General features: G+C 45.3%; 1 protein-coding gene across 1 annotated transcript in view; it reads right to left on the bottom strand.

The window, feature by feature from the left end:
- Positions 1–231: 231 nt before the first annotated feature.
- Positions 232–27,124, bottom strand: part of si:dkey-82f1.1 (DENN domain-containing protein 2A) — a 51,499-nt gene continuing 24,606 nt past the window's right edge. The window contains exons 2-20 of the mRNA XM_029751417.1: positions 22,432–22,518; positions 18,770–19,804; positions 16,252–16,379; positions 14,420–14,538; positions 13,998–14,195; positions 13,487–13,580; positions 13,028–13,078; positions 12,446–12,633; positions 12,081–12,190; positions 7,723–7,792; positions 7,242–7,319; positions 5,685–5,825; positions 5,226–5,374; positions 3,816–3,993; positions 3,541–3,582; positions 3,291–3,387; positions 2,862–3,128; positions 1,867–1,953; positions 232–1,646 (exon numbers count right to left, since the gene is read on the bottom strand). Coding sequence (XP_029607277.1) covers positions 1,615–1,646; positions 1,867–1,953; positions 2,862–3,128; positions 3,291–3,387; positions 3,541–3,582; positions 3,816–3,993; positions 5,226–5,374; positions 5,685–5,825; positions 7,242–7,319; positions 7,723–7,792; positions 12,081–12,190; positions 12,446–12,633; positions 13,028–13,078; positions 13,487–13,580; positions 13,998–14,195; positions 14,420–14,538; positions 16,252–16,379; positions 18,770–19,804; positions 22,432–22,517 — 3,150 coding nt within the window. The 5' untranslated portion in view covers position 22,518 and the 3' untranslated portion in view covers positions 232–1,614. The remainder of the gene's footprint in view (positions 1,647–1,866; positions 1,954–2,861; positions 3,129–3,290; positions 3,388–3,540; positions 3,583–3,815; positions 3,994–5,225; positions 5,375–5,684; positions 5,826–7,241; positions 7,320–7,722; positions 7,793–12,080; positions 12,191–12,445; positions 12,634–13,027; positions 13,079–13,486; positions 13,581–13,997; positions 14,196–14,419; positions 14,539–16,251; positions 16,380–18,769; positions 19,805–22,431; positions 22,519–27,124) is intronic.

Raw genomic sequence — 27,124 nt, 5'->3', positions numbered from 1 at the left:
TTGCGAAACCTTATCAGCCCTCTTATAATTATCTAAAGTTGTGAAATAACCCCAAATAAAGATTTAAAATACCCCTATTGGCTATTCTATTTGTTTATATGACACTATTTGAATAATAAATGGGATAAATAGTACACATTACTAGGGTTTTACCTATAAATAGGCCGTGTACTTAAAAACAATGTGTAATGACCTTTGGCAAAATATGTTTAGAATAATGATTTTTCGTTCGATATCATTAGTCATTTATTTATAGCAAACGAGGAAAATCGATTGTGCAATTCATCTTTACAGAAAGCATAATAAATTGAGCACTGACGGTTAACTGGACTCTGAACAACTGGAGCCTGTCAGGTTTGAATTAAATAGATAATAGAGCGCCCTCCAGTGGATAATATAGGTAATTACCTAACAGGTAAGGTTTCAGTTGTGCATTGTACAGTTCCATCTGAAATCAAGTCAGTAACCTATTGCATGTCTGTTAAAAATGAAAACAATTATGTGACCTATAAAACACATAACATATTTGAATAAGCAGTTTATAACATTGTGATAGCTGTTTGTCTATAACATCCTCTGCAAGATCAAACAATCGAATAAACTTCGGGTATTTCTTAATTAAAAATAATACACATTTATGGTGAAACTAGTGGTGTTTTAGATTGACATACTGAACATATTTTTCTTCAACATCAAGTCCATCTTAAACACGCCTCTTTTCATGAGATCTGATTTCACACTTCTCCCACTCGATCCATTTATTTCCTTCATCCAGGAATGATTTTCCGATCATTCCCCTCTCTTTTTCCTCTTTTTGGTGTACACCCAGTCCAATCCATAGTTCACTCTCCTATCACAGTGGTACATTTCCTCAATAGTAACCTAGAGTGCTCTACAATCGATCGTCTGATCAGACTACATAAAGTCCATCACAAACTACAGATTTTTTTGCTTTCATTTGAAGGAGATAAAAAGGAAGACTATACAGTATAAATTAACGTATAAGCCTCCTGTTAACAAAGAAGTTGTACTATTTTTAAAAAGACTAAAGAAATATGTGGAATGTTTAAAAGCTGCTGTACAAAATGGAATTATTCTTAAGCCACCCAGCAACATCCACATGTTCTCATTGATGCCTTTTGGGATCGAGGGTGGAGTCAGTCATTCCTGAGTGACATAGAGGGAGGACACTCTATATACCAACTCTAGGAAGGGAAATGGGCTGTGCTATACAGTACATCAATGTACACTATAAAGACTGACCGCTTCACAAAAGTAAGCTCTCCACAATAGAGGCAACAGAAAGACACTCAGTAACCTCAATGGAGAACGATGTTCCTTAATGGGTCTGTGTCTTCAGGCTAGGACAATATTAATGTTTTTTGGTCCGATTCTTAAACCCCAACACCCTCAAGTCCTTCATGTTCAGTCCAAATACTGCCGGGAGTGTTCAGTCCTTGCCCAGTATGTGTCCATAAGCATGTGGACACACACAATCCCCTACTCCATGCTTTCCACAGGGAGTTTGGGTCTTAGACGTCTTTAGGCGAAGTGGTTTGTTCCTCTACCTCTCTTGAACATGCTCTCTCTCTCATGGAGTTCCTTCCCGATGCATCATTTCTTGGACAAAAATTTCATCTTATTTCCTGAAAATGAAAACAGGCAACAGAATCGAATTAAAAAAACGTTGGTGTGAGAGGCAAGTTCTGGCAACCTTTTCATACATTGAGGAGGAATGTAGTTTCACTAATGTATCACAATTTACAATGACAATTGAATCAGAAACTATTATGCAGAGTGACTTGGGATATGATCTATGTAGGTACAAGAGTGGATAGGGTGTATGGGAGAGGACTTGGGCCTCACCTAGACCCTTGAGGAACTTGTTGACCCCACGTTGCTCGCTCCCTGGGAGAGAGTCCAGGTAGTCTTGTGACCTCACCTCAAACAGACCTGGACACACAACAACAACAGTAGAATAATGAGAACACATACAACTGTTAGACAATTGTGCAAAATTGTCATATAATTATGCATTTCAGACAGACTTACGGATTCCAAAAGCAGACTTATCTTATGGCGGTGCCCATAACCAGGTACTGCTCCCCCTCTCTCCGTACCTCTTAGACCCTGCCTGGCTATACCCCCTCTCTCCGTACCTCTTAGACCCTGCCTGGCTATACCCCCTCTCTCCGTACATCGTAGACCCTGCCTGGCTATACCCCCTCTCTCCGTACATCTTAGACCCTGCCTGGCTATACCCCCTCTCTCCGTACCTCTTAGACCCTGCCTGGCTATACCCCCTCTCTCCGTACATCTTAGACCCTGCCTGGCTATACCCCCTCTCTCCGTACCTCTTAGACCCTGCCTGGCTATACCCCCTCTCTCCGTACCTCTTAGACCCTGCCTGGCTATACCCCCTCTCTCCGTACCTCTTAGACCCTGCCTGGCTATACCCCCTCTCTCCGTACATCTTAGACCCTGCCTGGCTATACCCCCTCTCTCCGTACATCTTAGACCCTGCCTGGCTATACCCCCTCTCTCCGTACCTCTTAGACCCTGCCTGGCTATACCCCCTCTCTCCGTACCTCTTAGACCCTGCCTGGCTATACCCCCTCTCTCCGTACCTCTTAGACCCTGCCTGGCTATACCCCCTCTCTCCGTACCTCTTAGACCCTGCCTGGCTATACCCCCTCTCTCCGTACATCTTAGACCCTGCCTGGCTATACCCCCTCTCTCCGTACATCTTAGACCCTGCCTGGCTATACCCCCTCTCTCCGTACCTCTTAGACCCTGCCTGGCTATACCCCCTCTCTCCGTACCTCTTAGACCCTGCCTGGCTATACCCCCTCTCTCCGTACCTCTTAGACCCTGCCTGCGCTGCTCCCTCTCTGCGACGAACCCAGCGAACATCTGGGTCTCCATGAAGACCTCCAGGAACCTCTTCAGACTCTTTGAGGTGACAGCCTTGCGAAAGGCCTCGCGCTGAAAGTAGGATGGCGTGGGGGAAGGGGCTCGAGACTCATCCTCTCGATCCCCCCCACCCATGAAGAGAGGGTAGTGGCCCACCATTTCTACGAAGAAACATACAAAGGCCTCCGACACCACAGTACTGAGGGAGCTTGAGTCTGGGGAGGGAGGGGGAGAGAGAGAGAAAGAGAGCTTTTCAACACGGAGGTCATATGCATGCATAATAAAAATATCAGTAGTCACATAGACCTTCGTCAAGGCTGTATCGGTCACAACAAGACCCTTCTGCGAGACGTGTTAATATAGTAGCACTGACTTACCGGTGGGCATCTCACTGGCCAGTTCCTTCCTCTTGTCCAGAACATGTTCCAGAGCAGCCTGCAGCTTATGAGGCAGAATGGAGTCCTCGTCATCCAGCTGGAGAGGAAAGACCGAGGTGTGAGAGGAAAGGATGACCTTGTCCCATGAGCACAGAGGTGTTGCTACATCTATAGCTGTAGACAACTGTTTAAGAGATATACAGTATGTTGTTGGTCTGTTGCTATAGGTACTGTTGTTAGAGGTGTATACCTGTCTGAGGAAGCGGCTGTTGCCAAGGTCGACCACCAGGACCTAAGGAGAGAGCAAAGGGCAGGGTGATGTCATTTCCTGTCAGTTTGGCAGCCTCAGCCCTTTCTCAGAGTAGAGCCAAAGAGACCATTGTATAATGGAGGAAAGAGTTGAGGTCAGGGGTTCACACACACACACACACACACACACACACACACACACACACACACACACACACACACACACACACACACACACACACACACAGTCAGCTGGGCTCGGGGGTCTGGTCTCACCTCCTCTATGGGCAGCTCTTTGAGGCTGGGCAGGGAGCTGGATAGCAGACCCACAATGAAGGGTGTGGGGGTACACACTATGTCCAGCATGGCAGGGGGCAGCACAGGGATGTATGTGTGTTGCCAGGTGAAAGGGTAAAGTAGAGCAACCACCGCATGGCAGCACTGAGACAGAGTACTGCAGAGAGAGGAAAGAGAGGGGAGAGAGATGACTATTGTTGATCAAACACATTGCTCATTTGTAATACTTCATATATACTGCTGTGGCAACCACCCAATAATGCGAATAAAGCAGTTGTTGAATTGAGAGAGAGAACAGGGTGTCAACTACTAAAATCTAGTCAAATGGGATTTAACACTATAAAAGTGGAGTGGGATTTAAAACTATAAAATATTTACCGCGGGAGCGAATGAACTAACCCCACACTGTTAACTTAATGCCTCCAATATGTGTGTCTGTTTTCATTTAATTAATTCAAAAACAATCAGTGATTGCGTGGCCAGGTTTCCACTCGTTTCAATGCAACAGTAGAAAAATGTCACAGTGGAACGACACACAATCTATTGTGGATTCACAGGCATTTCAGGTGGGCTTTTAAAAAGCAATGAAGTAGTACACTCTACACAGAGCAATGTACTGTATATCCAAGAAAGCCTACAGTATTTAGCATGTCAAGAAAGACCAGCGTAGCAATTCAAGGGTTTATCTCAAGGCACCCATCAATAGCAGGTGATTAGTGGATGCTAGTGTGTCAATTGGTTGCACAAACGCCATTCTTACAGCTTAACTTTCTACACTAACCCTGTCTCTGGCTTCCATGACATATTTCCAGAGAGAAATTATTGTTCCCTAGACGACTGTATAACACAACAGCATTCCTTCCTTAACACACTCTGTCTCTCTTTCTCTCGTCCAGGAGCCGTCTGTCTGTCTGTCTGTCTGTCTGTCTGTCTGTCTGTCTGTCTGTCTGTCTGTCTGTCTGTCTGTCTGTCTGTCTGTCTGTCTGTCTGTCTGTCTGTCTGTCTGTCTGTCTGTCTGCATGTCTGCATGTCTGCATGTCTGCATGTCTGCATGTCTGCATGTCTGCATGTCTGACCGTCCGTCTGTCTTGTGTGTCTCTGTCATATCCTTTTCACTGTCCTCTGCCTCTCACCTGATCCCACCTCACAGGTCCCAAGTCAGTAGAGGAGGAGCTAGAGAAGGTTGACTGATCCATAGCCCGGTCATAAACCCCCAAGCCCCTTGTTCCTATCCCTGTCCCAATAGTCCCCAGAAGTTTCCGTTTTTTAAAGATTTGAATGAGCTGGGTAGGTGTAAGCTATGGTATATGGTAATAGCTCCTCCTTATATAGGGGCTATTGTAAGGGTCTAGGGGAGAGGGAGCGGGGAAGGGGCTAGGGGGTTCCCACCTGAGTTTGTCAGCGGTGAAGAGGACCCTGCGCTCCAGCAGCAGAGAGGCGAAGACTCTGAGGAGTAGACGCAGCGACAGAGAGGAGAAGAGACACTCAAAGTCTACATGCTCCAGACGAGAGTCCGACGGACGACACAGCTCTATCACCTGCAAGAGACAGAAGGAAAGAGAGAGAGACAAAAAGAGGGAGAGGGGAAAGGGAGAGAGGGATGAAGAGAGAGCGAGAGAGGGATGGAGAACAAGAGAGAGATCTATATAAACACCCTATACACATCTAGACAGGATTCATAAACACACAGGGTTAAGCACCAAATACACATACATAGACAAAGTGACATACTAACTAGATAAAGAAGACCTCAAGTCAATTATGTTTTGAATACAGTAAAGTGACATGGCCAGTTGAGGTCTGTGCTCTAGCCCCCCAACCCTGCTGTGCACAGCTATTCCCCCTCACCTCAGTGCCTGAGCCAGGCAGGAAGTTCTTGACAGTGATGGTTCTTCCTGGGGCTGGGAATGGAGCCTCCATGATGCCCCTCATGAAGGGCTGCACAAGGGCTGGAGAGATGGCCCTCCTCTTCTCCACCTCATCCAGGATCTGTGGAGTCAGACACAGCATATACATAATTCAATATGGAATAGAGTACAAAGTAAACTAAGCATTCTCAATACATACTGTATACACTATACCCTCACACCCTCCCCTACATCCACAGATGTTTGCACATGCACGTTCACACAGATGAATCAGTAGCTCATTACAGGGGAGCCTATCCCACTACTCCACTGCGGTAACCACTTCAGCTGGGGTTCATATGTGTGTCTGTGTACTGGGGCCAGGGCAGCAGCCCAACAAGCCGCAGTGGGAAAGTGGCAACCAGGGAGAGGGAGGGTGGGGCTCTGTGGATGCATAGGGTGGTCCCTCCCTGTGGGGTCCTTTATGTTGGCTCCAGTCCCTCTCCCTGTGGGAGGCTGTGTGTGGCTATACTGAAGGCCAGGGGAGAATCTCAATTGCATACTCCTCGCGTCCTGTCTCCTCACTTCTTTCTCAAAACCCATTGGAGGAGAAAGCCAGAGGTCCATCTCCTCCAATGGGTTTTGAGAAGGAGGCATGGAGAGAGGATGTGATGAGTATGCAATTGAGATCTTCCCAGGAGTTTGGCCTGACCATGTGACCTGACCAGGAAAAACTCTCTCTCTTTGACCTAGGTCCATAGACCTATACACAGCAAATTTTCCAGTGTTAAATCAACACTGAGGGTGTTAAATGTAACAGTGTTCCAGGGTCTATACAGGTCCACACTTTTCAGTGTTAAATGAAAACACTGCTTAGTGTAAAGCCTTATTTGCATATTTCCCAGTGCGCCTTTCGAGTGAATTGAGTTACCACCCATGACTGACTGTATTTGTTAGTGGCAGAGACATGGTTGTTGCATTCATTCATTTTCAGTACTGTGGCCTTCACCAAGTGAGATCCTAAGCAAATATGTTATAATTAAAATATAATTATTTAAGACAATACAATACGTATTTCATAGGGCCTTATTTTGAGGGCCTACTTATACCCTAATACAGTGGCCTTATGCTGGCTTGTAAAGTGTAATTCCTATTGGTATCCAGCCTGGGCGTCTTTCTGAACTCAACCTGCATTCAGAATGACTGCCATGGTTAGGAAGAATAAGATAAAAGACTACCTAAAGCATCTAAACTGGAACAGTTACGGGTGCAATAAGTCCAATGTACATGCAAAAACATAGATCATTTTATATATATATATATATATTTTTTAAATCTACCTGCAATAAAGCATGCTGGGAAATATAATAATGATGGACCTGGTTTTGGTTCAACTCTGTTTATTAACAACACCACTGGGGTTCTTTTAAACCAATGAATGTTAATTTAACATTTACAGAGTTCATTTAACTCTTGAATCAACACTATAAATGTTACATTGGAAAATCAACACTATGTAAAACTGGCCAATTTGCTGTGTATGCATAGTATACTGTACCTTGGAGAAGAGGTCGAAACAGCCCAGCCGACTGACGATGCAGTAAACCTCTGGCAGCCTCCGGCTTTTCCCTGTGGGCTGTGGACACACAGCAGGACACAGACAGATAGTTAGACAGGGTCAGAAATAACAGCACATCAGAAGACACGAGTACCTGGACAATACTTGGATTAAACCTGTGGAAATAAGGCTCTCCGTCTTGAACTTATATCAGTGCTTTACCTGGGCTGAAATACTGTAGATGCTGGTACTCATTTTGGGTACCGGTAGTATTTCTATTTAGGTGCAGGAGCTCCACAATACTTTTGAGCTAATATTCTAAAAGAGGAACAGGAGCTCAAGCAGTAGAAAATGTCAAGAACTGATTCAGATAAATAGAGTAACACTGCATTTCCAATCACTATAATCACTCAGGTAGGTGGCCTACACATGGAAGTGGATAAGGTGGAAATTCAAAAAGTAGCCATTTTTAGTTGCCTACCAGTAAACGACGACAGTATCCAAACCGTCTGCTCCCGTCCTCACCGGTCAGGACGAAGGAGAACGTTTCACTGGAAAATAACATAATTCACACAGGTTGGAAACTAATCATATATTGGAACAATAAACCTGCTAAGAAATGGAGTGAGTTGTGTGTTGAGAATAGAGCACTCAAACCACTGTCAGGGTTGTATTTCAAAAAACAACCTCAACCAGCCAACTTTGAAAAATGTACTCCTTGCTTTTTCTGATTTAGGTCACTGACTGTGTGTGTTGAGTCAGTTACAGCACACCTCTTTTATGGTGATCTTACTCATCAACTAAACATTGAGTTTTTTTAATATCTAGAACAGTTGGCTACATAGCCAGCTCATTGACCTTGCTTTGAGGAAAAATCCAACCACCCTGTTAAAATCAAACCAAATCAAATTGTATTTGTCACATACAACAGGTGTAGATAAAACAGGTGTAGAGTCAATGTACTGAGTCAATGTGCGGGGGTACAGGTTAGTCAATGTACTGAGTCAATGTGCGGGGGTACAGGTTAGTCAATGTACTGAGTCAATGTGCGGGGGTACAGGTTAGTCAATGTACTGAGTCAATGTGCGGGGGTACAGGTTAGTCAATGTACTGAGTCAATGTGCGGGGGTACAGGTTAGTCAATGTACTGAGTCAATGTGCGGGGGTACAGGTTAGTCAATGTACTGAGTCAATGTGCGGGGGTACAGGTTAGTCAATGTACTGAGTCAATGTGCGGGGGTACAGGTTAGTCAATGTACTGAGTCAATGTGCGGGGGTACAGGTTAGTCAATGTACTGAGTCAATGTGCGGGGGTACAGGTTAGTCAATGTACTGAGTCAATGTGCGGGGGTACAGGTTAGTCAATGTACTTGAGGTAATATGTACGTGTAGATATGGGTAAAGTGACTATGCATAGATAATAAACAGCGAGTAGCAGCAGTGTAAAAAAATGGGGGGGGGGTGTTAATGTAAATAGTCTGGGTAGCCATTTGATTAGCTGTTCAGCAGTCTTATGGCTTGGGGGTAGAAGCTGTTAAGAGATCTAGATTTGGACCTAGACTTGGCGGTACTGCTTGTCATGCGGTAGCAGAGAGAACAGTCTATGACTAGGGTGGCTGGAGTTTTTGGCAATTTTTAGGGCCTTCCTCTGACACCGTCTGGTATAGAGATCCTGGATGGCAGGAAGCTTGGCCCCAGTGATGAACTGGGCCGTACGCACTACCCTCTGTAGCGCCTTGCAGTCAGAGGCCGATCAGTTGCCATGAAAGGCGGTGATGCAACCAGTCACTATGCTCCCAATGATGCAGTTGTAGAACTTTTTGAGGACCCATTCCAAATCTTTTCAGTCTCCTGAGGAGGAATAGGCATTGTCGTGCCCTCTTCACGACTGTCTTGGTGTGTTTGAACCATAATAGTTTGTTGGTGATGTGGACACCAAGGAACTTGAAGCTCTCAACCTGCTCCACTACAGACCCGTCGATGAGAATGGGGGCATGCTCAGCCCTCCTTTTCCTTTGTCTTGATCATGTTGAGGGAGAGGTTGTTGTCCTGGCACCACATGGCCAGGTCTCTGACTTCCTCCCTATAGAATGTCTCATCGTTGTTGGTGACCAGGCCTACCATCGTTGTGTCGTCGGCAAACTTTAATGATGGTGTTGGAGTTGTGCTTGACCACACAGTCATGGGTGAACAGGGAGTACAGGAGGGGACTAAGCACGCACCCCTGAGGGGCCTCTGTGTTGAGGATCAGCATGGCAGATATGTTGTTGCCTACCCTTGCCACCTGGGGGTGACCAGTCAGGAAGTCCAGGATCCAGTTGCAGTGGGAGGTGTTTAGTCCCATGGTCCTGAGCTTAGTGATGAGCTTTGAGGGCACTATAGTGTTGAACGCTGAGCTGTAGTCAATGAACAGTATTCTCACGTAGGTGGGAAAGGGAAATGTGGAGTGGAATATAGATTACATCATCTGACAAGCAGTTGGGGTGGTATGCGAATTGGGGTGGGTCTAAGGTTTCTGGGATGACGGTGTTGATGTGAGCCATGACAAGCCTTTCAAAGCTCTTCATGGCTACAGATGTGAGTGCTACGGGTTTGTATTCATTTAGGCAGGTTACGTTGGTGTTCTTGGGCACAGTCTCTTTGAAACATGTTGGTATTACACACTCGGTCAGGGACAAGTTGAAAATGTCAGTGAAGACACTTGCCAGTTGATCAGCGCATGCTCTGAGTACATGTCCTGGTAATCCATCTGGCCCTGCAGCCTTGTGAATGTTGACCTGTTTAAAGGTCTTACTCAGATCGGCTACGGAGGGCGTGATCCCACAGTCATACAGAACAGCTGGTGCCCTCATGCATGCTTCAGTGTTGCTTGCCTCGAAGAGCGCATAGAAGTAATTTAGCTCGTCTGGTAGGCTCGTGTCACAGGGCAGCTCGCGGCTGGGCTTATCTTAGTTGTCCGTAATAGTATGCAGGCCCTGCCACATCCAACGAGCGTCTGAGCCGGTGTAGTAGGATTCAAAGCAGGAATCAGGAGGATAGAATTATGGTCAGATTTGCCAAACAGAGGGGGAGGGAGAGCTTTGTATGCATCTATGTGTGGTCTACAGCTTATCATGATATACTCTACCTCAGGCGAGCCAAACCTTGAGACTTCCTTAATATTAGACTTCGCGCCCCAGCTGTTATTGAAAAATAGACACAGACCGCCACCCCTTGTCTTACCAGAGGCAGTTCTGTCTTGCCGATGCATGGAAAACCCAGCCAACTGTATATTATCTACGTCGTTGTTCAGCCACAACTCGGTGAAACATAAGATATTAAAGTATTTAATATCCTGTTGGTAGGATAGTCTTGAATGGAGCTCATCCAGTTTATTCTCCAATGATTGCACGTTGGCCAATAGGACGGATGGTAGAGGCGGGTTACCCACTCGCGGACGAATTCTCACAAGGCACCCGGACCTGCGTCCCCTGTATCGGCTTCTCTTCTTCAAGTGAATGACGGGGATTTGGGCCTGGTCCGGTATCAGCGTTAAATCTTTTGCGTCCGACTCACCTCCAGTTGCTGTTCTGATATCCAGAAGCTCTTTTCGGTCATAAGAGACTGTGGCAGAAATATTATGTACAAAATAAGTTACAAACAAAGCAAAAAAACACACAAAATAGCACAATTGGTTAGGAGCCTATAAAATGGCAGCCATCTCCTCCGGCGCCATTCTGCCAATCGTTGCTTGATGTCGTTAAAACCAATAAGGCCCTACTTTGTTCTTCAGTCCTACTCTCAGGGCAGACTTACTCTGCAAGCACCCACACAAAGACAACTCCAAAGACAGCACCAGTCTGCCTGACAGGTGTGCGTTGACCAACGCTGGCTCTCTGACAGTCAGTGTGTCAGCCAGCTCAATGTCTTTACCCTGCAGGTGTGTGTTTGAGGGGGCTCTGTCTGTATCTAAAATGGCACCCTATTCCCTATATAGTGCACTACTTTGACCAGAGCCCTATGGTCAAAATATTTGTCGGGGCATGGACCCCGAATTTGTCGGGGAATGGACTTTACAAGGTGTCGAAGCATCCCACAGGGATGCTGGCCCATGTTGACTCCAATGCTTCCCACAGTTGTGTCAAGTTGGCTGGATGTCCTTTGGGTGGTGAACAATTCTTAGTACACACAGGAAACTGTTGAGCATGAAAAAAACAGCAGCGTTGCAGTTCTTGACCCACTCAAACCAATGCGCCTGACACCTACTACCATACCCTGTTCAAAGGCAGATCTTAAATCTTTTGTCTTGCTCATTCACATTCTGAATGCCACACACACACACAATCCGTATCTCAGTTGTCTCAAGGCTTAAAAATCCTTCCTTAAACTGTCTACTCCCCTTCATCTATACACTGATTGAAATAGGTTTAACAGGTGACATCAATAAGGGATCATAGCGTTCACCTGGATTCACCTGGTCAGTCTATGTCATGGAAAGAGCAGGTGTACTTCATGTTTAGAACACTCAGTGTACAAGGAATAGGATGCCATTTGGGATGCAGTCTGTCTGCTTGTGCTAACATTCCAATGGCCCCTGTAGGACCCGTACCCTTCAAGTATATACTAGAGGGATTTTGTTATCTGTCTCCCCTCAAAAACACAATGTCACTTCTGGGAACAAAGCAGTGCTTGAGAGATTGACCTGGGTCTAGGTGCTACTGGGTAATGCAGAAGTGACTGGTGCTTTCCTAATACGAGGAGTAAGTGGCTAATACACACTATTAGCAGCTCACTAGCCTACCATCCAGAATTAGTCAAGACCTTATTTATGGGCTGAGTTCGTGTGTGTTTGTGTCTGACCTGGGGAAGTTGTCAACGGGGGCCCAGTCCCTAGCGTCAGGGAAACAGAACTGGGGGATGACCTTCAGTTGGTCCTCTGTTTCCCGCATGAACTTGAAGCTCCTCTCCAGCTGACACAGGGAGAATAACAGGTCAGCTGCAATACCACATCTGATATTATCTCACACACAAGCTCTAGACAGAGAGCACACACAATCTAACACAACTACAGAGATGCATGTGCAAAACCCACAAAGACACATTCTGGTCTGGTAGGTCACATACAAAAACACCTGACACTTACTTGTTTTCTAAATCATTTTTTCACTGATTATATGAACAATGCATATCCAGTTGGTTGAGGACTAAGTGTCAGCTCTGCCTACCTTGAGGGGGAACTGCTGAGTGACCTCTGGCAGGTAAGGAGCTCCAGCCTTGGACTTATGGAGGGCCACCACTATGAAGTACTCAAACAGCTTCCTGTCCTGTAGGTCCATCAGGTCCCTCTCCAGGGTCCGGTACCGCCCCGTCTGCCTCAACATGGACTGCACTGACGACAGACGCTGGCTGTGAGCTGAAACAAAAACATACACTTTAACCAAAGGAAGGACATCCTCCAGACAATAATGCCCCCTCTACAAAGGAGAGAGTCCTATACATGTTTGTTTTACTATCCTTGTGAGGACCAAACAATTGATTCCCATTTAAAATCCTATTTTCCCTAACCCCTAAACCTAACCCTTAACCTAACCCTAACCTTAACCCCAAACTCATAACCCTAACCCTAACTCCTAACCTTAACCTGACCCCTAAGCCTAAAATAGTAACTTTCTTTGTGGGGACCGGCAAAATGTCCCCACTTGTCCAAATGTTCCTTGCTTTAATATCCTTGTGAGGACTTCTGTTCCCCACAAGGATAGTAAAACCAAAAACACACACACACACACAGATATTTGAGATCTCCTCACCTTTCAATTTCTCCTCTGTGTCACTCTCCGACTCACTGTTCTCATCTGTCACTGCATCAAAGAGAAAAAAGAGTGAGAATACAAACACACGGTAAACAATGTGAACGAGAACATTTGAGGCATTCCAGAAAGTTTCCACACACAGCATAGTACTCATACACAATACACTCATTCCACATTGTGTTTGATAAAGCAACACAACAATGAAGAATGGGTCAAACACAACTGACCCCAAAATGTACATGTGCCTGTAAAGACAAGTGGACACATACAGTATGGCGGAGTGTTGTTCCTTTTATGAAGATATGAGGCATGGCTGTCCAAACTGTGTAGTGATGGCTGCAGTGAAATGAGTGCCTAGGGGGTAGGATTATGGGTGGGAGGAGGGGGGGGGGGGGTACAGCTCTTGTTAACTTGAAGTCCCCCTTGATGTTCCTGGAAGGTCTCCCCCAGCCTCACCTCTCCCTGAGTTGGACTCAGTAGACTGAGACACCCTCTTCATGCGTTTCTTCCCTCTCCTTGCTTCAAAGATGCTGTTGATTTTCAGCACCATCTGTATTGAAGAGAAGCAGCACAACAACAGTCAGCAATCTTAGCTTCTCAGAACCACCCACTCACTACATAATTAACCTGGGACTGGGTGCCAGGCTAGTTCTGCTTTATTAGCCAGCTCGTTTGTCATTACCATGCCAAAAAAGGCAATTACAGAGGTATTGTTGGCAGAGGCATTAGCAGACTGGCAGCCAGACTGGCAGGAACCACATAATGCTATTCAGAGCTTTTGGGAGACATTTTCTCTAGAGGAAATATATTATCAAAAGAAATCTTCTTAACTGTCTCCTGTCTAACCACATCATTTTAACTGTCTCTGTCCTTTTGCACTAGATTGGGACATATGAGAGTAGTAGACTGCCTGGATATCAGTGGGAATGGGGGGAAGTTTCAGTAGCCTAGTATCCCCCTCCTTTACCCTGGGGATCTTCCTGCGCCTGCGGTTGTAGGGGTCTCCTGAGAGGTTTGGGGTGTCATCAGGGCTACTGGGGGTGGAGGGGGGGCTGATGCGGGAGGGTGAGGAAATGCCGGTGTCCCGGTTGGCCTTGCGCGGGTCCAGGAGCTTGAAGCTGCGACGTTCTGAGTTCTGCCTGAAGAAAACGGGCTTTGAGGAGAGCTGGTGGGAGATAGAGGAGGAAGAGCAGGAGGAGGAGACGTGTATCAATATGTATGTTTGTTCACTTCTCCTGAAATTGTATAGTGGGCCTTTATTGCCTTTGAAGATTAGTTCACAATCTAATCACTATAAGAGGTTTATCACTATGCTGTAACCCCATTCACTATACGCAGAATGCACATTACTAGCAAGGAGAATTCATTCTAGTGTAACGTCTTACGTACCTTGGTTGGTGTGTCGGGGACTGGGCCTGACGGGGAGGAGATGGGTAAAGAGCACTTGTTTCCAAGGCAACTTCTCTCCAACTCTATATCTTCGTAAGGGTTCTCCTTTGACGGAGGGTCTACAGAGGAATCAGAACAGAAAACATCCCATTAACACACAGCAACTGTCACCTCCATTCTACACTCAGCGACACACTGTGATCCTACACGGTTCTAATGTCCAACGTTATTCATTTGATGGCAATCTTCTCAGATGAGTGCTCTAATTCATTGATGGTATGTTTTGGTTGTTTGCTCCAGATGTGCGTATGTACAGACCTGCCAGCAGCAGTGCTTGCTTGCAACCAAGCTAATATTTCACCAAGATAAACTGCATCAGTATGCGACTGATGCTACCAGTAACTCTAACCATGGCTGTGTGTGCAGATAAGATTGAGGCAGGGACAGAGAGGCCCATTTTCCAGAGCCGGGGCTCATCTCTTCTCTCCTGTCGATTCATCCACCAGATGGACCTGTTGGAGGGGGACATCAGACAGGGACCGCGACAGCCAGTTCCGCTCCTCTCCCTTCCCTTCCTCTCCCCTCCTCTCCTCTCCTCTCCTCCTCCTCCCCTCCTCTCCTCTCAGAAAATCAAGGAATCAGCTAGATCAATGGCTGTTTCAAGTGACTAATATCACTGACTGACTATACTACTCGAAGTCTGTGCTACTGAGATTTAACTTAGTGACAGTTGTTGCTCTCTTTATCTGAAACAGCAGACTGGAGTTGTGTAGAGTTGTTAGGAGTATGTATGGTGTAGACTATAGACAGCCCTATGAGAAAACACTCAGACCTAGACCAGTTATTGAAATGCACTGTCCCGCCTTTGTCTCTCTCTCTCTCTGTAGCTCCAGCTCTAGCTCTTTCTCCCATTGGCACTTATGAGTTACTTTACCCATGGGGGGCTGGGGGTTCGGTGGACCATGTCTGAGAATTCACTCTAAGTACTACACTGTGACACTGTAAGAAACGACAGACTAAGTATAGGCATCATCTAAATGCAATTAAAAACACCATTTGATTGTTATGGTTAACCTCTACAGCACTGACCTGAATATACCCTACATGTAACAAGCAATCCTCATAACACAACAGTGTGAGTGATGAAAACCATAGAAATATGGATCATGTTGCTAAAAATGCCCCGGGGGACTAAGTCACGCAAATATGCCCCCCACAGCAGCCTCAGAGACAATCACACCGCAGACCAGCTCACCTAAGACCTCACAAAACATGGAAAAGGCATAAGGTGGGGTTAGTATAACAGAGAAAACAATAACGCAGGAACGTAGTTAAGCGCACCACCTGCCATTACTAATAACAATTCTGAAGCAGCGTGCCTCTTCTAAATTAAAACGCTACAGAAACACAAAAAGAACATGCACAAAAGAAAACATAACCTTAGTTACACCTGGGTCGTGTTCAGTAGGTAGAAAACATTTTGATACAGAGTGAAATGGGGAGGTGCTGCCTAAACATGTCCAATAAAAACACAGCTTTTTTGTTTTTCACTGCAAAGCGTTTTGCTACGGTGTACCCTACTGAACATGACCTCGAACTCTGTGGCAGTGAGTTTTCTCTGAACTCTTTGAGCAGAGGGGCCCATGGCCCAAGTCAACCCTTACAGAGGGCTTCCACTGTTCTACAGTGTTAGGAACATATAGGAATACCAGCATATGTGGTCCATGCAGGAAACCCACAACTATGGTGTTGCAAACCAACCAACAACTTCAACCAACTGAGCCATCAAGCCCATGTTATACAAACATATATTTAAGACCAGAGTGTGTTACCTAGGATATCCTCGTAGACGTTCTCCTCTGATAAAGTGCGTGTGAGGCCAAGTCGGGACTGAGCGTACCAGTCCACCCTGCTGCTCTCTGACGACAACTGCATCAGATCCTCAAACTCATAGGACTTCCTGTAGGAGAGACACACACACACACACACACACACACACACACACACACACACACACAACACACACACAACACACACACAACACACACACACACAACACACACACACACAGAGATCAACCAGGTGGGAGATATATAATTGTGTAAGCGTGAGTCATTATCTCTTGTCCTCTGTTACTCAGTTGGTAGAGCATGCTGCTTGTAACGCCAGGGTAGTGGGTTTGATTCCCGGGACCACCCATATGTGCTCTACCAGTATGCATGCATGACTGTAAGTCGCTCTGGATAAAAGCATCTGCTAAATGGCTTATATTATTATTATTCATAATATTTTACTATAAGGGTCACAAATAATGCAGGTTGACGGTTATTGTCATGAGTGTTGTCCTGGAGGCAGAACTGAGCGATTTCCTCTTGGATAGGCCAGTTGCAAAGTAGCAGGCCAGTTGCAAAGTAGCAGCTCAGTTGGTAGAGCATGGTGTTTGCAACACCAGGGTTGTGGGTTCGATTCCCACGGGGGGCCAGCACAGAAAAGAATGTATGAAATGTATGCATTCACTACTGTAAGTCGCTCTGGATAAGAGCGTCTGCTAAATGACTAAAATGTAAAAAAATGTAAAATGTTAGGTTTAAAATCAGATTTTATGATTTTGTGGCTGTGCCAGCTAGTGACCACACTGCAGAGCTGCCTTCGGAACAAGATTCATGAAAAAAAAGGCTAACCTGCACAAATAATCTGTCTCTGGCTCAACTGTATTGGCTCGTGGTGAAAACGCAAGATGAACTGTTTGCATATTTTCTCTTTACTTCTGGGACCTGGGTAAGAGCTAAGAAAGCCACCTATTTCTGTCTTGAACAAATACCCATCTATGTAGATGGAAAAGGTGTGTGCGAGCGCAAGCGTGTTTGTGTGTGTGTGTGTGTGTGTGTGTGTGTGTGTGTGTGTGTGTGTGTGTGGTGTGTGGTGTGTGCCTGCATGCATGCGTGTGTTGTGTGTAACAGACAGACAGACAGACAGACAGACAGACAGACAGACAGACAGACAGACAGACAGACAGACAGACAGACAGACAGACTCTTCTCTTGGACAGCTCTGAATGCCCGTCTCTGTGTTTTCTCCAGAGCTGCCTAACAGTCTGGCCCAGTGGGGAAACAGACAGCATCTCTTCCAATAGTCCAGCTATTGTACTGTAAAACTCCTAGAGAAAGACTAAGGCTGCACCCAACATGACACCCTATTCCCTGTATAGTGCACTACTTTTGACCAGAGTCCAAAATAGGCTCTGGTCAAAAGTAGTGCACTATTTAGGGAATAGGGTGCCATTTTGGGCACACTATGACTGAGGTTGACTTCACAAAGTTTTTGGAAAATACAGACCTCAGCAGTGTGAAGCCTCCACATATGGTTTGGAATGTTACACAGCCAGACTTGGGCTAACAATAATGCAGTCTACTGAAGAAATCAATTGAAACATTTGAATCCACATTTGTACTTTCGTTGGAGACTTGAAAACATGTATTGTGTTTTTAGAAGCCTTTTGTTTTTGCAGGTTGAGTTTATTGGGATGAATGATTTCCACTAGATAGGCCATCTATAAAGTCAGAATTGGCAATGTATTATCAAAATTCCTAAAAACAAAAATGTGCTTTTTGTCTTTAATTTTCCATATAGGGTTAGGACTAAGGTTAGCATTGTGGTTAAGGTTAGGGTTTAGGTCAGGGTTAGGTTTCAAATCCGATTTTATGACTTTGTGGCTGTGCCAGCTAGTGACTACCTTTCAGAGCTGCCTCCAATACATGAGTCATCCCAATAAATGCCAACATGCACTTTTTGTGTCTCTTCTAGGACAGTTTACGAACACACATTACACACGGACACTTCATGGCTAGCTGCTCATAGGTGAAAATGGAAGGTGCTCTAATGCAATGTTATGATAGAGCCATAGTACTACTCAAACATAAGCCATTGATATTCCAAGGGCCACTTGACCACAGACACACAATGTAATATGTTATTGTTTCCTGCCAGGAGACTCTTGGCATGGTTCATTGGTCCATGTGTACATTCCACAGCTCCAACCAATGACCTCATCATCTAGAATGCTGTGATGAGTAGAATGAGGATGACATCATCACCCCCTCCTCTGATTCATTGCAGATGTGCAGAATGAGAAGCTAAACTGGATGACAGGATAAAGTATGTGGGGTTGGGGAAAAACATGTACGGGCAAAGATGTCACTAAGAACTTTGTCAGAGTTTACTTAAAATGCTGTACGGATAGAAAATACTGTACCACCAACCTTTTGCTGTGTAGCAATGAATTATTCTGAATCTGAGGGTGCTGTATTCCCTCCCATTTCCGTCTCATTTCATCTCTGTCTGGTCTCTTACCTATTGCTGCTGTCTCTGGTTCTGTCTGCCCAGGGTCTCCTGCAGACTCCTGGAGGGGGGCAGGTGGGTAGGGGAGGCGGGGGGATGGAGGGCAGAGGGGGCAGGTTACGTCTCCCCTTGCCAAGGCCCAGGCCTGAGGCGGAGGTGCTGGGTGGGGTGTGGTGCTGGAAGGTGCGCTGGGGTTTGGGTAAGGGGTTGATGGAGGGACTGGCAGCGCCAGGCTCAGTGTACACGTTCTCAGGGTCACCTGACCTCCTCCGGCGCGTTGACCCCGCAACTTCCAGCGTCCCAAATATGGGCTCGTTCCCCTTCCTCTCCGCCTCCTCCTGCTCCTCCTGGGAAGGGGGGCAGAAATAGTTCCCAGGCAACACCAAGGAGGGCTTGGTGGAACCCTCTTTCATTGCCTGCTCCAGTTTCTTAATGTGAGTCAAAACAGACTTCTTGTCCTTGGCTGTCTCAGTGGATTTACTACTGCCTCTGAGGGGTCCTCTATCCAGTATCACCTCTCTGTCCCTGGTAGTGGGGCCCTCAGGAGACTTAGGCCGTAAATCCCCCAGCTTTCCTGAGTTCTCCTTCCCAGAGTCCTGCCCATCCCAGCTGGCCAACCACTTACTGTCGGACCTGTGGACCTCTGAGGTATTGGTGGTCTCCTTTTTTCGCACAGTCTCTGGTTCCTTCTGTGCTGTGTTCAGCGGGCATGGACCACTTCCAACTACAGGGGAGGTAGAGGAGGTAGGGGCGGTCTCCTTCTTTCCCTCCCATTGGGAGATCTTGTCCCGGATGCTGGCGCTGGTCTTCAGACCCGCCGGGGTCTTGTTGAGCTTGCTACAGCCGCCCAGTCCATTCTCCATGGTGGTGCGGGGGTCCGAGGTGGTTCTTTTGTGAGCGAGCATTGTGTCAATGGTGCCTGGCCCGTCCAGAGAGGAAACAAGGGGAGAGAGGGGCCGCTTGGAGGTGTCCCTGTCCCCGCACGCCACGTCTGGCCGCTGGGGGACCACAGACTGAGCCTCAACCTTCAAGCCGCAGCACTGGAGCCTGCACACACACATGCATAGAAACACACACACACACACACACACACACACACACACACACACACACACACACACACACACACACACACACACACACACACACACACACACACACACACACACACACACACACACACACACACACACAGAGATTAGAGAAAGCAGTGCCAAACCCTTCCTGGAGAAAATAACAGTGAGCACCACACTATTTATCATATGAGTGGACATATAATTACTGAGCACGGTTAAATGCACACTAGAATACAATTGTGGATAGTCATATTAATATAATAGTTTGTTTAAAACGTTTACATGCTTTGCAAGAACGATTTCCCTAATAATCCTGTTTACATGGACACATCTGAAATCATACATTTTGATAAATGTATAAAATCACCAATCAAAATAAACGTTCTACCACAATGACCATGACATTTTTTCTTAGCCTATTTGATTCTGAGGTCAGACATATAACGTTTGTATGTGAAAACTATGATGCAAAGTTTCAGTTTTTCCGAACTGACTTCACTCAAATAAGAGGCTACCGGCTGCTGGTACATTCACAGATCAAGTACTCCGCTGGAACACGATTATGCTGTTTACGTATCCTAATAATTCAAAAGATTGCTCAGAAAACCAGGTGTTTTAACTGGCGTATGCTCACTTTGATTTTGACCTTATGCCAATTAAGATAAGCAGAGTAAGGTGTTTACAGGACTATTTTCATACTCGGCCTACTGCCCTAATCAGTTTAATATTGAGTTATTAGTGTGCATGACAGCTTTCAGAAGGACATATATTTGAGTACACAAAGCACTGTAGTTATTGACAGCTCCTAATTCTGGATATCCACATAATATCTCTGTCATAACTGTCTCGCCACGTAAGATACAAAACAACTTGATTTTATGGAGTAAATGAGTAGGAATTCTCGTAAAACAACAACCCCCAGTAGAACTCAATTTGTGTCATTTTTGCATGATGACTGGGTGCTGACAGTTTGAACTCAAGGTTTTAGGTCAAAGTTTACAAGCAGCACAGCCATTTCTGGGAGGATGAGTGTACACAGCAAATGGAGAGGCTGGGGTAGAGGCATGCATCTTGTCTAAACTAAAGCTAAACCACTAACTGACTCCATCTTGGATCAAAGCCAGTTCAAATGATTTGGCTTTAAAACAGACGGAGGAAACATGGCCTCTGACTGCAATTTCGGATGATATCGCATTATTGTATATATGAAAATGAAAAGTCCTGCAATTTTGAGGGAATCTTAAAGGAAACGGACTGTTCAATCGAGTACAGGCTTAACTGAATGAACAACAAAGATGGAAGGCAATATGGAATTTTTGGGGAAAGGAGTTCCAATGACGGAGCTTAAGGTAGTGGTGGATAGTTGTCAATAACTGTTGATGAAAAACGGCAAATGAGAGAATAAGGGTAAGTTGACATATGAACACAGTACATTCCAAGATTTACGCCCATTGGTTGAGAGAGAGGAAGGTGATAATCCCAAGATTTACGCCCATTGGTTGAGAGAGAGGAAGGTGATAATTCCAAGATTTACGCCCATTGGTTGAGAGAGAGGAAGGTGATAATTCCAAGAGTGAGACCAGGGTTGAACAACAAGCGTGAGGAATGTGCATTTTTGTGCCGTGCTTATAGGCTATAAGGTAAATAGGTGAATGACATTCCCCACATGGATAATAGGAAAGAGGAGAAGAAACAGGAAGCTATGCTGATGATGATGATTTGTTTGTATTACTGGATGAAGTTAGACAAGCATTCAGACCAGCCTTCGTGATAAAACATAACTACATTACAATTTCCCTTCAACTCCCTTACATTTGAATGATAAAGGGTGTTGAAATATTACAGAATTACGATTATGGACAACAAGGAAAGGTGACTGATTTTTGGGGGGACAGATTCTCATAGTTTTATTAGTAGTTTGCTTTCTCTGCCTTCAGTTGAGGCTATAGTTTTTATGAAGCATGGAGCAGCAGAGGGGGGAAACTAAGTCAATCTGCAAAGCCAAGAAAAAGAGAAAGAGAGTGCGAGTGGAGGGGAGGAGAGGAGAGGAGGGTTGAAGAGCAACAGACGGAGGGAGGGAGGGAGGGAGGGAGGGGGGATCAATAGTGTTCTCTTCTTCTTGGCAGGGGAATGGCCAGTTTCATAAAGAGAGCCTGGCTAAGAGCAGGGAACTATGGGAAGACTTCCTCTCACCCACAGACAAGGAGGGGTGGGGAGGGGAACGGTGGAGGCAGAAGGTGGGTGCGGAGCAACAGAGAATGAGGAGACAGAGGAGGAGACAAGGGGAACAGGTTCAACTGGGTGAAGAGGAGTTGCATGAGGGGGAAAAATTGATCTCTGTTGATTGGACTTTTCAAATATTTTGGTATTTCTTTAAGCTCTGTCATCTATGGCTTAGGGCTTCACTAGCACTAGTGACAGCAGGGTGCCCAGTAACAGTATCCAGCTGCCAGATGGAAACCTTTGCCCTGCTGCCCTTCCATTGTTGGAACACCACATGGGACAGTCTGCCTGGCACTGTTGGCCTCAGACGGTTTCTAAGGGGTTCCATGGAGTGGATTGTAAAATGTATACAGGCAGTAGTAATGCAATACATACCCGTTGACTGATTGGTAGATACAGTTGTCAGTGTTGGTACAGAGCAGCAGGGCCCTCCCACCAGTCATTGTGCTAGCAGCTGGCATCCTGGAATGACAGAGAGAGAGAGACACAGACAGACCGACACAGTCCAGTTAGCAGAGTTGGACTGCTAGTTAAGGATCATATCACCTCCACCTTATCTGACACCCTAGACCCACTACAGTTTGCATACCGCCCTAACTGATCCATGGAGGACGCAATCACCATTGCACTGAACACTGCCTTATCCCATCTGGACAATAGAAATACCTATGTAAGAATGCTGTTCATCGACTATAGCTCAGCCTTCAACACCATAGTGTCCTCCAAGATCATCACTAAGCTCAGGACCCTAGGTCTGAACCCCACCCTGTGCATCTGGGTCCTGGACTTCCTGATGGGCCAACCCCAGGTGGTGAAGGTAGGCAACAACACCTCTGCCATGCTGATCTTCAACACCCAGCACCCTCCTGTACTACCTGTTCACCCATGCGTGGCCACGCAAGTCTCCAACTCAATCATCAACTTTGCTGTCGACACAACAGTGGTAGGCCTGATTGCCAACAATGTTCCAGGAAAATAACCTCTCCTTCAACGTCAACAAAATGAAGGAGCTGATTGTTGACTACAGGAGTCAGCAGAAAGAGGACGCCCCCTTCCAAATCAACGGGGCCGCAGTGGAGAGGGTGAAAAGCTTCAAGTTCCTTGGCGTGTACGACAGTGTGGTGAAGAAGGCACCATAGCGGCTTGGTCCCTAAGACCTCACAAACCTCTACAGATGCACCATTGAGAGCATCCTGTCGGGCTGTATCACCGCCTGGTACGGCAATTGTGCCATCCGCAACCGCAGGTCTCTCTAGAGTGTGGTGCAGTCAGCCCAAGGCATCACCGGGGGCACACTGCCTGCCCTCCAGGACATCATCAGCACCCAGTGTCACAGGAAGGCAAAAAAGATCATCAAGGACCTCAGCCACCCGAGCCAGGGCCTGTTCACCCGTCTACCATCTAGAAGGTGGAGACAGTACAGGTGCATCAAAGCTGGGACCAAGAGACTGAGAAACAGCTTCTATATCCAGGCCATCAGACCGTTAAACAGTCACCACTAGCCGGCCTCCGGCCAGTACCCTGTCCTGATCCTTAGACACTGGTCTAGCCGGCTACCACCCGGTACTCTCCGAAAGTATTCAGACCCCTTGACTTTTTCCACATTTTGTTACGTTACAGCCTTATTCTAAAATTGATGAAACATTTTTTTTTAAATATCAATCTAAACACAATACCCCATAATGACAAAGTGAAAATAGGATTTTTGCTCATTTATTAAAAATAAAAACATAAATATTTTATTATTCAGACCCTTTGCTATGAGACTCGAAATTGAGCTCAGGTGCACCCTGTTTCCATTGATCATCCTTGAGATGTTTCTATAACTTGATTGGAGTGCACCTGTGGTAAATTCTTTTGACTGGACATGATCTGGAAAGGCACACAACTGTCTATAGTTGACAGCACCTGTCAGAGCAAAAACCAAGCCGTGAGGTCAAAGGAATTGTCCGTAGAGCTCCGAGACAGGATTGTGTCGAGGCACAGATCTGGGGAATGGTACCAAACCATTTCTGCAGCATTGAAGGTCCCCAAGAACATAGTGACCTCCATCATTCTTAAACGGAGGGATTTTGTAACCACCAAGACTCTTCCTAGAGTTGGCCGCCCGGCCAAACTGAGCAATCGTGGTAGATGGGCCTTGGTTAGGGAGGTGACCAAGAACCCAATGGTCACCCTGACAGAGCTCCAGAGTTCCTCTGTGGAGATGGGAGAACCTTCCAGAAGAACAGCCATCTCTACAGCAATCAACCAATCATGCCTTTATGGTATAGTGGCCAGACGGAAGCCACTCCTCAGTAAAAGGCACATGACAGCCCACTTGGAGTTTGCCAAAAGACACCTAAAAGACTCTCAGACCATGAGAAACAAGAAGCATGGTGGTGGCAGCATTATACTGTGGGGATGTTTTTCAATGGCAGGGACTGGGAGACTAGTCAGGATCGAGGGAAAGATGAACAGAGCAAAGTACAGAGAAATCCTTAATGAAAACCTGCTCCAGAGGACCCAGGACCTCAGACTGGGGCGAGACATGCACCCAGCCAAGACAATGCAGGCATGGCTACGGGACAAATCTCTGAATGTCCTTGAGTGGCCCAGCTAGAGCCCGGACTTGAACCCGATCGAACATCTCTGGAGAGACCTGAAAATAGCTGTGCAGCAACGCTCCCCATCCAACCTGACAGAGCTTGAGAGGATCTGCAGAGGTGTAGCGTCATACCCAAGAAGACTCTAAGCTGTAATCGCTACCAAAGGTGCTTCAACAAAGTACCGAATAAAGGGTCTGAATAGTTATGTAAATGTGATATTTATTTTTTACATTTTATTTAAATGGGGGAAAAAATTGAAACATTTTTTTTTTGCTTTGTCATTATGGGGAATTGTGTGTAAATTGATGAGGGATACAAAAAAATATATTTTAGATTAAAGGTGTAATGCAACAAAATGTGGAAAAAGTCCCGAATGCACTGTACATAGAGTCATTGAACACTGGTCACTTTAATAATGTTTCCATGCTGATTTAACCCCCTTCATATTTAAAGTATATACTGTATTCTAGTCAGTAGGCTAATTTGGATTTTCCAAGGTCTGATGCTGCTGATGGTCATTAGTAGCCTACCAAACTTGCTAACTGCCTGGTACTCAGCACTCTATTGTCCCTATCATCACCCTGACATCAATGAAAATGTAATAAAAATTGTAATCAAACACTTCATGAGAGCCCATGAGCTCATGTTGCGCAACCTTTCTATAGGCTAACATTTCTATGTGCATGAGAAAACTATACAAAAAAAGAGGAGGATCCCATCAGGTTTCTATAGGCTAGGCCTGCTATATTTATTTCTCAACTTTCCTAACATTAAGCACATTGCTTCTCTTTAAAACAGGAGTATAGCCTGCCTGGCTGGCATGAAAGTGAACCACAGGAAAAGCGTCCGCAATTCGCTGTATTTTTTTCTCCTGTACCTGAAAAAAGGTTTTTTATTTTTCTCCTGCCCCTGTTTTGAGACCGGTGCATGATAATGGTCCATTCTAAATTAAACACATTTCACACATATATTATTTAGTATATGTAAAGACAAGATTAAATCAACAACGGTCTGATGGGTGACAATATTAGCCTATCACTTGTGATGTATATATTATCACTTGTGAATGACGCCCAGCTTGTGTGCAGTAAAGCAAGAAACAGTGCATGCCTTTTTTTTGCGACTTTTTCAAATCATTGTCGAACACGTAGCCTAGGCCATAGGCATATATGTTTTGATAAGGGTTGTATCACAACTAAACGCTGTACAACAGTTGTAGAGCCTAACTGGCATACATACGCAGCTCATTTGTGGTCACTTGAGAATAGTGTTTTTCCGCAAATTAATTGCCTTTTACAACATTTGCGCTTATAGGCTACTAGTGTGTGCGCATTGCTACGCTTATAATGTGAGTTTGAATAATTTTTTAAATAATAACTTGCAGATATTGTACAATCCAGATGTACAAAGCTCTTAGAGACTTACCCATAAAGACTGTAATCGCTGCCAATGGTGATTCTAACATGTTTTGACTCAGGGTTGTGGATACTTATGTAAATTAGATATTTCTTTATTTCATTTTCAATAAATTGGCCAAAATGTCTAAAAACATGTTTTCAGTTTGCCATAATGGGATATAGGTGAATTCAGGCTGTAACACAACAAAATGTGGAATAAGTCAAGGGGTATGAATACTTTCTGAAAGCACTTGTATGCATATTTATATTCCGGACTCTGACATTGTTCATTCTGATATTTCTTAATTTCTGGTATTTGGCTTATTGTTTTGTATTGTTAGCTATACTGCACTGTTTGAGGTAGATGCATAAGCATTTCTCTGCACCTGCAATTACAATCAGAAAAATATGTATACACGACCAATAACATTTTATTTAATTGTATTTGCTATTGATCTGTTAAATAACAGAGTGTTGTGGATGACCTGTATGCTCCCCATGAGTACCTTAAAATAGTTTAAGTCAAGTCAGTCAAAGAATTGGCCTGTCACCCAGAGACTAGTCTTGCATAGCCATACCTCCAAATCACGTTGTTGTCAAGCCTCCTTTGAGACATAAGTAAATACTAAGAGTCATACAGAATAATGGGGTGTATACTGGTTTTAAGCCTCTAGCTGATTTCTGAGAGCCATGAAACTCCCCTAATCCCAGACTGCAGAGGAACAGACCTCACGGGTTCTGAGGCATCTCCCCAAACTGCAGTTCCTAGATCCCTACTTGATTAGTAATTGGAGGATACACTTGAAAATAAAGATTTAAATGATGTTGAACCTGCAGGAGTAAACAAAAGAGACTTCTCTGAGTCCATCTGGCACACAGAAGGAAACATTTGGAAAATACTGGAAATTCCCCCATGTACTGTAATGCAATTAAGGCCAATTAAGAAAACGTCAGCAACATTCCAACCCAGAAGAAGGGGAATTCAGTTCAACTTGAGAGGAACATTGTTGACTTGATAACCTACTGTATCACAATCTATCCTCTTCACTGACTACCTCTCCAAAATCTCTCAAGCAAGGACCT

Source organism: Salmo trutta, chromosome 4, assembly GCF_901001165.1.
Source record: "Salmo trutta chromosome 4, fSalTru1.1, whole genome shotgun sequence".
Classification (NCBI taxonomy): domain Eukaryota; kingdom Metazoa; phylum Chordata; class Actinopteri; order Salmoniformes; family Salmonidae; genus Salmo; species Salmo trutta.
The sequence above is the reverse complement of the archived record's forward strand: the minus strand, read 5'-3'. Positions and strand labels throughout refer to the sequence as shown.